The sequence below is a fragment of the Mandrillus leucophaeus genome, unplaced genomic scaffold, assembly GCF_000951045.1.
Source record: "Mandrillus leucophaeus isolate KB7577 unplaced genomic scaffold, Mleu.le_1.0 Scaffold4, whole genome shotgun sequence".
Lineage (NCBI taxonomy): Eukaryota > Metazoa > Chordata > Mammalia > Primates > Cercopithecidae > Mandrillus > Mandrillus leucophaeus.
The window spans coordinates 7986111-8001686 of NW_012104253.1; the positions used below are offsets into that span (position 1 = coordinate 7986111).

Consider the following 15576-nt stretch of genomic DNA (forward strand, 5'->3'; position numbering starts at 1 on the left):
TTAGACTACATTTTGTTGATGTACCAAAAAACGATCCCCTATTTTACAAGTGCCATGTTTAAACTGTCATGTTTATGATGCTCAAATGCCTCCATGTGAGACTTTGAAGTCTTAATGCAATTGCCATTACCTTTTCCCCAAATTAAAAAAAAATACAGTTTCCAATAAAAATAGTTTAAAATAGTTAAAAGTAAATTTAACTATAAAAATATATCCCAAAATAATTAGTATTTATGCAAAGTGCCCTAGAAACAATTAATTTAGTTACTGTATTACCTAACTGCTATTTGCAAAACAAAATCTCTAAGTGAATCTCTTGAAGACCATTTCATCTCACCTGGGAAGATAACTCAGATACATACAATAAAAAGCTGGCACATCTTAGTCAAAAATGTTTGTAAGTCTCTATCTACGTAATTCAAGACCAAGATTTAGTTTCCTGTTTTTAACTTTTTTTTAACAAATTTAAGGTTACTATATATACACATGAAATTATAAAATCATCTTGCACCTTAGAGAATACACTGGTTTACCTAATACTTTTCCTTTATTCCTAGTGAAATCTAACACCTGAAGTAAGTATTCACATTTCCTAATGTTAGTGATTTACTGCTAGTTACTTGTTAACTCGAATTGTCTCAGAGGCGGCATTTAAAAAACTGTTTTCTTAGAACTCCAAAAATTTCACAAAACAATGTTACCCCTTTTTGTAAAGGAACACTGACATGTCTTTCTGGAAGATGATTAGTTTGCCTTTTAAGACAAATGAGATTTTTCTCCATGGTTCTGGCTCCTTCCAAGAATGTCAGGTATATTTCATATGATTTAAAATCCTACACATATCAACAGGCAGTATTTCATGATATGTCTCAAATAAGATTGAATCAACTCTGACTTATGGGAAGACTAAACATTTTCATTTGGTTGTACAGTCAATCTTTGGGGTATTTTACATGAGGATGTTTTTAAAAATTCAAATCTGTGAATACCTCCAAAAGCCTAATGATAGTCATCACTTTATCTTAGACGCAAATTTCTGGAGAACAATTAAAAATATAAATAGAATTTGGTACGGATAAAAATAGCCCACTGTCATATTTCAAAAGTTTTCAGAAGACACTCAGCAGAAATGTAAATTTTCCTGATGTAATTTCCTCTATTTGTTGCTGCTTCCTTTTTTATAACCTAAAAAAATTTGATTGTTTCACAAAAACTTCAGTGAAGATTAGTAATATATCTTTTAACCAAAGAACTTATAGGTACTATCCAGCAAGGACTGAAGCATAGTTTAAAACTTTTAAAAGAAACAGTAAGCAAGCTTTAGAAAAAGCACCAAAGTGCTAATAATGTGAATTTGAATAAAATGACATTAAGGTTTGTTCAATGTAAACATTAATCTTTCTTAAAGTGAAAGAAGCCCCATCACAGTCCTATAAGAAAGTGAATAGAACAAAGTTTGAATCTAATTTCATCATTGATTCCAGGAATTAAGGGGTACTAATACTTTCCTGTAAAACCAATTCCTTTATTATTCTCCTTACATGTAACTGTGTCTCCTGTGTATCAAGTTTTAAAAGTATCTATATACATGTTTATTAGTGTAAATGTTCCAAGGTACTTCCTCTACATTGGTTAAAATAAAAACAAAGAAAAATTATCTGTCAAACAGAAATCACAATTTATAGGGGAAGTTATAATAAAATAAGAGTATTTAATGGTCATGCTACTTTAACGTTTACTGACAACACAGTGCTTCCTTACTGGCTCGTTACTGCTTTCTCATGCAAAAGATACAGAAACAAAACACAGAGACATCATGGAGGTCATCATTCTTGCTTTTAATTGGGGAATAGCATAAAGCAATCCTGCTTAGATTATTACAAAACACAATCCAACACAAGATCAAATGGTCAGAAAAGTTTCAAGCATTTAAAAAAAAAAAAAAATTGTAAGTGGGACTTTGGCACATTTTCAGCCCAGGGCAAATAAAAGTGCAAGCCTGTGGTTTGCCTGTTTTTTTTAAATAAGATTATAACTTACATTTTTCATCAAAACTAACACAATTAATGAAGCTTTTAACCTGTACTAAGGCATTAAACCATTAATTAAAATTATTAACACCCACTTAGATTCATGAAAGCTAGTTGTAGAAATATTTGAAGGGGTTTTATTAACAATTGGGGGAAAATGGCAGGCCAATAATGTGCTGTTAACTATTGAAAACATTTAATTGAATATATATTGACATTTTATTAGCTTTGTCTTTGTTTTAAAGATTCTTAGTGATTAACGAGTTTCCAGAATTAGATGAAAATACTGTGTCTTAGTAGAGAATTATTAACTACAGATTTTCAGGATGCATCCACTTGCCACTATACAGATGTACTGTTTTTGTCATGACTGAGGTATGCCTACGGAACTGATGTTGCTACAAACGTAGCAGGAGCTCAGTTAGATGGAGCAGAAAAATCAAAGGGGCTTCACATTCATTACCACAACCAAAAAAAAACTAAGGAGTTCACTAAAAACAGTATGTCCTTGTGACAGGAAAGAAAATTCTACAGATGTTTAAAGGAAAATCCAAAACATTAATCCAGCAAGAAGAAAGCTCATATGTGCTACCATTAAACCATTATTTAAGAGAGCAACATGTCCGACATGCCTTAAAATACATACTTGTACTTTTGAAAGAAGTTTGGAGCTTCAAAAAGTTTGGACCACTCTGCCTTACTCAGCAAAATTTCATCTGTGATAGCAAGACCTAAATTAAAAACATATTAAAATGTTTGCATACTTCAGTCTATAATCTAGGATTTTACATAATCTTAATCATACTACATGCACTCACTATAATCCTAAAACCAGAATTTTAACATATATAGTTTTAGCTTATGATTTTAGAGCATATTCTTATATACACACATACTTTTTTAAAAAAGCTGGAAGATATTTTCAGAACCAGGTTTCTGGTAAAGTACGATTATTCTAAAATGCCATGCTCATAGAATGACCTTCTTTCTTAAACACTCCAGTTACCCGAGAAGGAAAAATTTCCAATATACTTTGTTTCTTGCCTTTCTAAAAACAAGTTTTCCTGTTGTTTCTAAAGGGATAGAGGCATCTTCCCTTGATGGGCCTCTTTAGACTAAAGATGAAACTAAAGCATAAAATACTCAGGAATTTTAAATGTGTAAATTTAAAGCTAGTAGTCAAACAGCTGATTCTATTTCATTGTTTTCAGTCAAACCACTGTTTTCAGTCAAACCAATCTTGTTTCAGTTCTCTCAAAGACTATTTGGTAGTAGCTATACCTTCAAATTAACAGCACAAGTAGGTTCAAAAGTTAAAAGGTTCCTCCAAAAAATCATGGAATCTAATTGGGTGGTTTGGCCCCATTGCTGCTCAAAGTTCTTTCCCAGGAGTACGCAGCCTGCTAAACATCTCTCATTTCAACCAGTGTAGACAAACTGTCATCATTTATAATTTTACAAGGCAACAGTATGGAACTAAACCAGCCTACTGGTTTTAACTGTTGGTTAATCTTCCAACTTGTTATAAAACATAAATTGCCTAAAAGGAATTTTTTGCAGTTCTCAAATATATACTGTAATAAATGAACACCAAAATCCACTTCAGTGAATCCTTCAATTTAAGTTGCACAGTTGACTACCGGGTCTACAATGGTATGTAAATCCTTCGTGTATAAATCAGAGCATAAGGATAAACACTTACCTTGTTTAAACTCCTCAACCATGACCATCCGTGTTGAAACGGACACATTGTACGTGGAGTTCTGTTGTGGGTATGCTGGTGTAATTATAGGCATAAGATGGTACCTATCACTGGGGTTTACCTACATACAACAACAGCCAATCAGTTTCTTCAAGTACATATGCAACAGATACTTGGGCTTTTTACCCCTTGTTAAACTGAACCAATGATTATATTTTTTATTTCATTCATAGCTGGAGTTGAGAAAGAAAAACCATGTAGAGACATTGTTTTTATAGGAATTTTTTATAGAATCAGAGATTTCATCTAAACTAATGATCTGTTTCAATTTGGATTTTGGCAACCTTACTAGAAAGTGTGCCTGGCTGAACAACAACAACAAAGTTCTGCTTGGGAATCTATTGATGTTTAGTTTTTCTTTATTCAACAACAGAAATAGGGATGCACATACAATTACCTTTAGAGACATGTCATGCTACAATATGTTTTGTAAAGCTAATTTTCAACAAGATAGAAACGTAAGTTCTTACTATACCCTTAAACTATTAAGGAGTTCAAGCTTATTAACACACGGTGAAACTACATTATCCATGTTGAAATGTTAGGAGATAATGAAATGATATACTGTTAATTTTAAATCTGTATATCAGGTAAGTGGCACACTTCCACAAAGGAAGTTGTAAATTCACATCCTCTAAAAGTAAATGCCTTGAGGTTTGGAAAACCTGAAAATGCATAGCTTGATGTAATTCAACAGAATTTAAAATTTTTGATATTGCAGTAAGATAAATTTAGAAAAATAGGATTTCATAAACTTAGGAAATCTTATTCAAACCTTAATTTCTTTTATCAGTTTATAAAGTGCATGTTGTTAACCTTTAAAATGAGTAAGTGGTAAATGTTGTAACTTCCCAAGAAACAGAATGGAAGGTCTTCTTTAGCCCAACCATGTTTTTATAATCTCTAAAATAATCTAAACCAATTTTTTTTTTTACAATTACATCATGGTAATTAAAGTGAGACTACTTAGAAGTTATATGCCACATGTAAACATTAAGTAACAGCTTTCCTATAACAACCCAACTTTAGCAAAATACTTAGATAAAATAAAAAAATACAGGGATTTTTAGTATCCTTTTATTTTTTTAAAAGCACAAATGCCCACACAACTTTGACTTACAAGGTAGTTCTATATAGAATAAATTAAAATGTTAGTAAAATCTGTATTAAAAACTATGTACAATTAAATGTGGTTTACAGGGTACATAATTATGCTTCTCACATCAATTATAGTTGAGGACAATTATAGTTGAGGTTATCTAAAAGAAAGTGTAATACGGACATGACCACTCATAAGTAAAAGGCTGGAAGTCTCCCTGGAGTTTATGCAGATGATTTTTACTTGTTATTGCACAGTGTGAATTGGTAGGGGAAAAAATAATACACTAACCCTTGGGTCCCATACAGGCAAATTAAGATTGCATTCTTCAGGCTGTTTCAATAGCACTGGATTTGGCCATTCCCTGTTTAAAAAGATTGTAGCACTTGATAAGACTATTGGATATTACCATCTAAACGTATTTTGTTAAACATACAGCATTTGTGAATGTGATCCTTCTTCATTCTGCCTTCTTGGTACATACAACGTTTTATTCCTTTCTGATGACATTAGACTACTGAAAAATCTTTTTCTCCTAACTATGAAATGAACTTAAATCATCTGGTAGCCTTCTCAGACTGAAACAAAATATATTCTCTGCCACTCAAAGAACTTTAAAGGACTATTTAAATAAAGAAGTACCATCCCAAGATAATGATGTGTCCACTTCAACCTTGAACAGAATAAATCTCCACTGAAAGACAAAATTCCTGCCTTTATACTAGTTCCATCCAAAGTCAACTGATAATTTTAAAAGTTACTTCTGATCACAGGCAAAAGGGTATGAATAATTATGAAAATTAATAAGGATTCATGACTTAAAAGTCGTAAGACAAGTATAGTAGTAAAACTTGGGTGGCATAAACACACGTTCATATATGTTCCACATACTAGCTACTTTGGTCCCATATGAAAGAGGTAAAAACTGGAGAACACCTGCCATTCTTAACATCAAGGTTAGCTTCTTAAAAACATTATTTGCTTATATATGTGTAGCATTAAGAGAAATTCTGACATTCTTTAATCTTATCACGCCTGGTTATTAGTGCTACTAAATCCCCAAACAGCCAGAATGTGTACTGAAAAGTGTGGCATGGTTCTAAATTTTTTTTATTTTTCCTCCAGTTGAACACAGTTCTAAATTGTCTCAAATAACTCTAACTTTTATAAAATTACTAGAAAAGAACATCTCTTTTGCAGAGGGAGGAGCAGGAGTTCGTAAGAACAGGAATGGACGATTTATCTTAATTTGATTAAAAACCAAGAACCCTCACCTATTGGGCCAAGGCAATTAATATAAAATGGCAGTAATCTTTTATCCTATTTTTTCTTAAATCATAGTTGACAAATGTGGAAATGAAATGAAGAAACTTAAAAAAAAGAAAAAAAAAACCTCTCCTGGGTTAATGACTAATCTCAAATTCCTTTTTTGTCCTGAAGCACTTAATGTTAATTTATTCTTTAAAAACTTCTTATGAAAATTTATATCTTTAATATTAGGTCAAAATAAATGCTGAAAGCAAAAAGAAAAAAAACAATCACAAGAAACTAATGGCCTATACTGACAGAGGATTCAAAGAGTGCAAGAGGTGGTGTGTACAACTTTTATCCAAAAGTATAGTAACCGATTTCCCAACCTATCAATAAATTGGATCTTAGCTGCTAAAATTCAGAGTTTATTCAGGGGTAAGTTTATGCAAGGAAGCACAAATAGAATCTGCCTTACTATCCTGGCCAAACTAGGGAAAAGAAATAGAGTTTCAGTTTGCCATTTTAAATACAATGTGATCTCCAAGGCTGCCTACATGACTACATCATGAACTAAAATTTGAATCTGAAACCAGCTGCAGAAATGTCATAGAAATAAGACTAAACTTCAGTGTCTACAATCAATTTTATTTTAATATAATCTAAACACATACCATTTAGAAAATACCAAGAAAAATTTATGTACAAGAGTTGATGCTATTGCATTTGGATAAAGCTGGCAAGTTCTTGCTACTAGCATAGCCCAGGAAACACCACCGAGGAAACCTAATATATTGGAATAGATGTTGTGGCCTGTTGATAAGGGAAAAGCAAAAAGATAAGTTAGTGTTGAACAAAAGCTTGAACATTTCTAATAAGCCAGCCAACAAATTCTCAACTCACGTTTGGCCCATAGTTTGATAGCTCTCAGAGTTAACCTGAAGTTGTCAATGTTTGGTACTAGATGTAAAATTTCATCGGTTACCCTGCAACCTAATTAATAGGGGTAAAAAAAACAAAACAACAACAACAAAAAAACAGAACATTAAATCATCAAAAGTTTAATGGTGATGCTTCCAAATTTTCTGAGATTGAAGTTAAAAGTAAACATAAATTTTCATTTGGTAGAACCAGTAAAGCTAATTCAATTAAGAGGGGGAAAAAAAAACTAAAGCATTTATCTCCTATCATAAGCACTGACCAAAGAAACCAAAGTAAACTGTAACCTGCCTAATTTTGAATTTTAGACTCACAATTAAAACTTTCCACATATACTGAGGAAGACTTAATCCACTCAAGTTTCCAAGAATTGCTCTTCAAGAGCACAGTAACAAGCTATGCTAATATAAAATTGTACCAAAGTAGTCCTTCTGATCTCAGCAATGCTGAAAGCATTACTAAAGAATAACAGGATCAAAATTAATTAGGGTTAGGCCATGAAACCTAAATCACTAGCAACAGAGTACAAAAGCCAGATGGTCTTTTCAAGTGTCCTGAATACCATTAATGACAGAAGAAATACAGTATAAAATACTGTAAGAGTGAAATAAACTACTACATACTCTTTCTGTAGTTTATTAGGCAAAGTACATTTTATTTAACTCACTACTGTGTTAACAATATAGCTATAAAAAGCTTCAATACAAAACTTGTGTAAAAATAACTAATATCTGACAAAAACTGAAGTACACAAAAGGAAGTAGGCTTTCTCATACCGTTAAGACTTCTTATACATCTTATATCTAAATTTTTAAGCAGACTGTCATCTCGTAGATCCAAATCTTCTGGAATTGTCTGCAGTGCTAATCTTGCAAACAAAATATCAATCTGAAACACAAACAAAACAACAATCCATATCTGTCAAACTACTTTTAAGACATTTCTATTAAGGAAAAAAAAAAAAAAATCACAGCACTCTGGGAGGCTGAGGCAGGTGGAACACTTGAGCAAGACCAGCCTGGGCAACATGGTGAAACCCCACCTCTATAAAAAAAATACAAAAAAAATTAGCCAGGCGTGGTGGCACGCACCTGTGGTCCCAGCTATGTGGGAGGCTGAGGCAGAAAAATCATTTGAGCCTGGGAGGCGGAGGTTGCAGTGAGTCAAAACTGTGCCACTACACTCCAGCCTGTGTGACAGGAGTAAAACTCTGACTCAAAACAGCAAAACAAAAACTTAATTATCCTTGCCGGGCGCGGTGGCTCAAGCCTGTAATCCCAGCACTTTGGGAGGCCGAGGCGGGTGGATCACGAGGTCAGGAGATCGAGACCATCCTGGCTAACATGGTGAAACCCCGTCTCTACTAAAAATACAAAAAACTAGCCGGGCGTGGTGGCGGGCGCCTGTAGTCCCAGCTACTCGGAGGCTGAGGCAGGAGAATGGCGCGAACCTGGGAGGCGGAGCTTGCAGTGAGCCGAGATCGCGCCACTGCACTCCAGCCTGGGTGACACAGCATGAGACTCCGTCTCAAAAAAAAAAAAAAAAAAAAAAACAACTTAATTATCCTTAAAGCCAGGATCTTTTCATTATCTGGGAACATGACAATGTCCCTCCAAAAGTCCAAACTATATTATTTCGTATCATAGGTATTTTAACCAGATAATTTTAAAACATGGCAATATAGGCTGGGGATGGTGGCTACCGCCTGTAGTCCCAGCACTTTGGGAGCCCAAGGCAGGAAGACTGCTTGAGGCTACAAGTTCGAAATCAACCTGGGCAACATAGCAAGGCCCCATCTCTACAAAAAAATTTAAAAATTAGCCAGGCATGGTGACAAGTGTCTGTAGTCCCACCTACTTGGGGGGCTGAGGTAGGAGGATCCCTTGAGCCCAGGTTGAGGCTACAGTGAGCTGTGATTGCAACACTGCCTCTAGCCTGTGTAAAGGGAGACCCTGTCTCAGGGGAGGAAAAAAAAGGCAATATTTTTAAAACAGAAATGGAAATGTACAAATACCCAGTTGTCACTTTAATCACAATTATTAAGGTTGTTAAATCCATCTACTGGGTATACTAAGTCTACTAAATATATACACTGAATTAAAGTTAGCTGTTTAGTTCTTCATCTATATGAATTATAAACTGATTACATACTAAAAAGTACCCAAATTTAGGCAAATAGCCTTATAGTTAGCCAAAAATACTTCTCAGTAAGGGGAGATCTCATTACACGAGAACTTAAAAGTACTCAAATATAAGGCAAGCATCCTTATATTTAGCCAAAAGTAACTCTCAATAAAGAGAGTTTCTTTGTATCTGAGAACTTCTATGTCTATAATACTACAGTATGTTTTTCCAATTGAGTTTTAAGTAAAACAAAAACACTGGGGAAAGTACAGTCTAAAACAACCAGAGTTAAGGCTAATTTTGAAGACATAGAATTCAGCTGACAAAATTGTTTCTTTTCTAAAGGAAAGGTAACAGTGCAAAGAAACAGCACAGATTTGGTAGTTATCCCTGAGGGTATGATTTCATGGTTCCAAAAATGCGGATGCTGCTGTAAACAAGCCTTTTATAAGATAACTTTTTTTTTTTTTTGGAGACAGAGTCTTGCTCTGTCACCCAGGCTGAAGCGCAGTGGCAGGACCTTGGCTCATTACAACCTCCTCTTCCCGGGTTCAAGTGATTCTCCTGCCCCAGTCTCCTGAGTAGCTGGGACTACAGGTGCACGCCACCATGCCCGGCTACTTTTTTCTATTTTTAGTACAGATAGGGCTTCACCGTGTTGGCCAGGACGGTCTCGATCTCCTGACCTCGTGATCCACCCGCCTCAACCTCCCAAAGTGCTGGGATTACAGGCATAAGCCACTGTGCCCGGCTATTAGATCATTTTTTAAAAAGCATTATTTTAGGAGCACATTTTAAAATATCATTTAAACACACCTACAGAAAAAAAAATTGTACTGTTACACAAATAAGTACCTGTGGTCTAGGATAAACTGTCCAATGAAAAAGAACAGATTTCAAAGTCTAGTATCTTCTGCAATTTGGACAGAAATAAAGATTATAGGCTCATAAAACTAGATAACTGAAAAAACAACTCAGTAATAATACTGACACATTTTTTAAAGGATGGAATTACTTCAAAAAATACTGAAATGTGAAAATGATTACTAAATTTCCTAAAATATTATGTTCCTAAAATACTATTTTTTAATATAGCATGTATAATAGAAAACTAACACATTAAATGCTTTAAGTAGCCATCTAACTTTCCATCTTGATCCTGTAACGTTTACAAAGTTAGGTCAGGTCTCCTTCCAAAAAAATGTCCTCTTTGTCAGTAATATTCTTTTAAGGAAAATGAGGCATCACCTTATACTTTATATTACAGATTATTTTTACATTTACTTAAAACACTGACAGTAAATCAAAACTACATGAACTTGATAATCTCTTACCAAATGTAACATTTGATGTCTACTTATTAAGGTCAGTCACTTGACTTTTCATAAAATACAGAGTTGAGCATCTTACGCAGCAACCTTAGATGCAGCCATTTTTTTTTTGCAAAATAGCACAACAGTGATTTATCTTTTTATTTTTTAAAGAGATGAAGTCTTGCTATGTTGCCCAGGCTAGATTTAAGGGCTCAAGAGATCCTCCTGCAGCAGCTCCCTGATAGGTGCACATCACTGTGCCCAGCTTCAATAAATTATTTCTCTTACAGTTTCCAAACTGTTACAATCTTCACTTTATTATCTGTGACTTTCCAGTACCATTCGGTACAGCAAAAGTAATGAATTACTAAAGCTGCTTCACTGTCAACTTTATTCTCATCACTTTAATTACACACACGGAAAGCAGCAAGAAGAAATGAACATCTCAAGAATTTGAGTCCATAAATCCTCCCCTATTGGAAAACATTTCAGCACTGACACTTTCCTCCCAATTTTTAAATGAAGTCAAAGCAAAGTGTTACTTGCAAAAATACATTATGCTACTGCCTTAATGAGACTAAAAGCACACAAAACTGGCATATGGAAAAGCTACCAAAAAAACTTTTTTGTAATAGCATTTCAATCTTAAGGTTTCATTACTTCTGTTTTAGCTCCAAATTTCACTTGGCATTTTTAAAAAGACTTAAAATGGTATATTCTACAAACAACAGGCAGTCACTTCCATTTAAAAGCCTTAATCGTTAATATCAACCAACTACTAATTGTAAACTTTAAAATAAACCAAGTTTTTAACCTATATCAATCAAAATTAGTGACAGCACATAGCAAGAACTGTCAATTTGAACTATACCTTACCTCTATCCCATCAAAACAGAGTTTAATAACTGGTACGAATGCCTCTTCAACAGCCTATAAGAAAAGTAAACAAGTTTAGGGTCTCTGAAACTACATTTTAGGCCTCTACTAGTTTTAGTACGTTAGCAAAACACCTGACACAAAAATAGCTAGCTTTAAGGCTGAGCTCTTGAATTGGACAAACCAGATCAGAAATCAAGGTTCAAACATTTGATTTCACCCACTCATCAGATGTATGACTGCAACCAGATTATTTCATATTTATTTTGTTTGCCTCAATTTCCTAATCTGTTAATGAGTTTATAATTTTACACTTGCTGTAAAGAATAAAACACAAACACATATGCCAAGTGCTTAGAAGGGTTTGGTAAACTGCAAGAACTCAATAAATGATGGCTGTATCATAAAATTCACTCAACTGACTAAATGAAAGTTCATAACTCCTCCCATTACACCCCGAACATTTACGCACTCTTAAATCTTTTACTTCTTCCTGTAATTTCAACTTATCATAGAATGAGGTGAAAAAGTCACTTCGATCAACATGTCTTGGTGCAACACACAACGCATCAATATCAGCACCTAAAAAAAATTAAGCCCATCAACCACTAATTAATATTACAAGAAAATTATTTTGCATCCTATCATGGTAGTATTTGATGTTGAGAATCTGTTTAACATATTGGTGAGCTTCTAGAAATTTACTAAAAATTACCAGTCAATGGAGGACAAACATGATTTTAATTGATGGGGTGTATTTTGATCCTGCAGCATCCTCTATTTATAGTGGCCCAGATAAACTGGGAGCCCAAAGAAAGACGGCTCAGCAAGTACTTTCATGGAGAGGGAATTATTCAAACATACACCCAACATCTTGATGTCATTAGTCATAGCCATGTTCATTGGCTAAACAAAAACATAGTTTTCCTCTATGTACTACGTGTTTGGTGCTTATACGCTCTCTACCAGGCCCCTAAATGGGACCTACAAAATAAACTTCAAGCAGAAGAATCCAAAGAGGTAGACAATGGTAAAATATTTGTCATTAATTCAGTGCTTGATAAGAGGCTAGCACTGAGTACATAGGCAGAATTTTAAAAAGGAGAATTAAAATCAACTAATTGGGGTCACAAAAGGGAGAGATTAATGTGGAAACAGGTCAACAGTCATTTTCCTAAAAGCCAAGATGTTGAGGTATGACTCTGAAAGCTATTTATTATAATAGAATATTCAAGAACAGGAGGAAGGTTGTATAGCACACAGGATATATCAAAAGTAATGTACTAATGGGACAGAGTGATGGGAGATGGAGAAAGGGAAGGACACTAGAAAACAGACAACACTAACCTAGCAGATACAGTTCATGGTTAAAGAATACAGCCTCAGCTGGGCGTGGTGGCTCATGCCTGTAACCCCAGCACTTTGGGAGGCCAAGGCAAGTGGATGGCTTGAGCCCAGGAGTTCGAGACCAGCCTGGGCAACATGGCAAAATCCTGTCTCTACCAAAATAAAATAAAAAAATTAGCCAGGCATGGTGGCGTGTGCCTGTAGTCCCAGCTACTCAGGTGGCTGAGGTCTGAAAATCACCTGAGCCCAGGAGGTGGAGGGTGCAGTAAGCCAAGACTGTGCCACTGCATCCAGCCTGTGCAACAGAGCAAGACCCAAAGACAGTAGAGCCTCAGGATGTGTGAGTTGTCACTACCCTGCCAGTAGAAGGCTGAGAAGAACTGTTCAACCTTTACTGCCTCTTTTAGTCTCAGGCTTCTGTTTGTTATGTGAGAATAACAATACTGGAAGAACTAAACAAGATAATGAAGATCCCAGTGCTCGGTGAAAGAAAAGAAGCTCAATAAATGTTCTTTGCTGTGGTAACATTTTTATTGTGTATTTATCTGCATAGAGGAAATAACTACAAGTATAAACTATTGACTGATTATCAGTGGCTATGAACACACATTTTTGGGGTTTTTGCTTAGCTATATTTTATAATTTGTCTATAAAGGTATTAGCGGGGGCATCCACGAGGTTTTCTTAAAAGCTGGAATTCATTTTTGTTCTATTTCCAGAATGATATTCTGCTGGTGAGGGAAAACGATATACATGTAGATAGCAGCACTGTCCAAAAGAGCTCTCCAACAGAAAAACTACTCTATATCTGTACTTTCCAATGCAGTAACCACTAGACATATGTGGCTACTGAACATATAAAATGCGGCTACCTCTACTGAAACTCTGAATTTTTAATTTTTTTTTAATTTTTGTTTCTTGAGACGGGGTCTTGTTCTGTCACCCAGGCTGAAGTGTAGCAGTGCAATCACAGCTCACTGCAGCTTTGACCTCCCTGGGCTCAAGCAATCCACCTGCCTCGGCCTCCCAAAGTTCTAGGATTATAGATATGAGTCTCCACACTAAGCTAATTTTATTTAATCTTAATACTACTTTTGGATAGTGGCGATACAGAAGTCAGCATTATTTTACATCTTTCTTACTGAAAATTTAGACTCCTCAAAGCACTCTCTCTTCCACGCAAGCCTAAGCTATATGATACACAAGTAACTGAGATGGGTATGTCATCATGTTTAAGAACTAAAGGGTCCCTTTCTAGGAAAAATGAAATAAAACTTACCTTTTGTATGCACTCCTAATCTGTAAGATCCAAATGTAAAAATTTTTCCTCCAACATTTTCAATTACAGATTGTGGAAGATTCTGTTGAAACAAAAAATGGTTATTTTGCCAGTGGAGCACAAGGGCAACTATTCAAATGACACTACACTTGGGTGGGGGAGTGGATCCCAAGAAAGATTACAGTGTAAATTTATATAAAGGGTATTCAAAGTCTATAAAAGCTCTTTAAAAATACCAGCCCCTCAGATCAATCATATTTGAAATTCAAACAATTTTCAACTTTTAAAGAAGTTAATTCTTTATTGTTAGATTTTTGCCCTATTTCTAGAAACTGCTATAAAGAAGACTGTGATTGAGAAGATCACGTAATCCCACAGGAGCACATTAGAATCAGGGACTTTATTCATGACAAAGATGCTGTACATAAAATGAATCATCAATTTAGAGTATAATAAAAACACATTCTGATCACTTTAAAGAAAAAGATTATATTCAACGATTTTTACCAAATATCCCAAAGCATATTAGAGTATTTTTTTTATCGTATCAAAAGTGACTTGAAAGCCAATACCAGCCACGCGCGGTGGCTCACGCCTATAACCCCAACACTTTGGGAGGCTGAGACGGGCCAACTGCTTGAGCCCAGATTGAGACCAGCTTGGGCAACATGTGAAACCCCGTCTCTACAAAAAATGTGTTAAAAATTAGCTGGGCATGGTGGCGTATGCATATAGTCCCAGCTAATCAGGTGGCTGAAGTGGGAGGATTGCTTGAGTCTTACAGGTCGAGGCTGCAGTGAGCCATGATCACACCACTACACTCTAGCCTGGGCGACAGAGTGAGCCCCTGTCTCAAAAAAAGAGAAGAGGAAGGCAAAGAAGGGAAGGGGAAGGGGACAGCACAGCAGAGAACAGAAAGCCAATATTGGTAAATAATTGCTTAGTTTTTTAGATTTCCAAAAGGCTTTGGTGAAGTAATTTAGAAACAGCTAAATTTACTTTTCTTACTCAGAAAGAGTAGAGTCATCAGGAAGAGGGAGAAAGCATTCAAAAACTGCCTTCCTAGCCCTGGCACTAGTGTAAAATCCCAGGCTTTACAGTTTAGTATTCAATGGCCCTGCTCATAAGAATGACAAGGTCTGTACAAACAAAAACAATTTTAGTAAGTGTTTAGTCAATATTTCCTCTTACCTAACTCCTCGGTATAATAAAGTATCTATTCAGTACCAAAACATGTAAAAGACCACCTCCCCACCCCCTCAAAAAAAAAAAAAAGAACATAAAATGAAGTGCTATTTCATACTCCAAAAAACCCTAAAGACAAGTTCTAAAGAGTGAGATCCCACCTCAGCCACCTGATTAGCTGGGACTATATGCATACGCCACCATGCCCAGCTAATTTTTAAAACATCTTTTGTAGAGACGGGGTTTCACATGTTGCCCAAGCTGGTCTCAATCTGGGCTCAAGCAGTTGGCCCGTCTCAGCCTCCCAAAGTGTTGGGATTATAGGCGTGAGCCACCGCGCGTGGCTGGTATTGGCTTTCAAGTCACTTTTGATA

General features: G+C 35.3%; 1 protein-coding gene across 5 annotated transcripts in view; it reads right to left on the bottom strand.

Annotated features, from left to right (window-relative positions):
• PAPOLA (poly(A) polymerase alpha) overlaps positions 1 to 15576 on the bottom strand; it is a 76579-nt gene that overhangs the window by 30705 nt on the left and 30298 nt on the right. For 3 of the 5 annotated variants that reach the window (XM_011991655.1, XM_011991654.1, XM_011991656.1), the window contains exons 4-12: positions 14018 to 14099; positions 11864 to 11973; positions 11392 to 11445; positions 7855 to 7966; positions 7043 to 7132; positions 6814 to 6952; positions 5183 to 5255; positions 3733 to 3853; positions 2677 to 2761 (exon numbers count right to left, since the gene is read on the bottom strand). In XM_011991655.1, coding sequence (XP_011847045.1) covers positions 2677 to 2761; positions 3733 to 3853; positions 5183 to 5255; positions 6814 to 6952; positions 7043 to 7132; positions 7855 to 7966; positions 11392 to 11445; positions 11864 to 11973; positions 14018 to 14099 — 866 coding nt within the window. The remainder of the gene's footprint in view (positions 1 to 2676; positions 2762 to 3732; positions 3854 to 5182; positions 5256 to 6813; positions 6953 to 7042; positions 7133 to 7854; positions 7967 to 11391; positions 11446 to 11863; positions 11974 to 14017; positions 14100 to 15576) is intronic. The other 2 variants (XM_011991658.1, XM_011991657.1) reach the window with 1 other exon arrangement.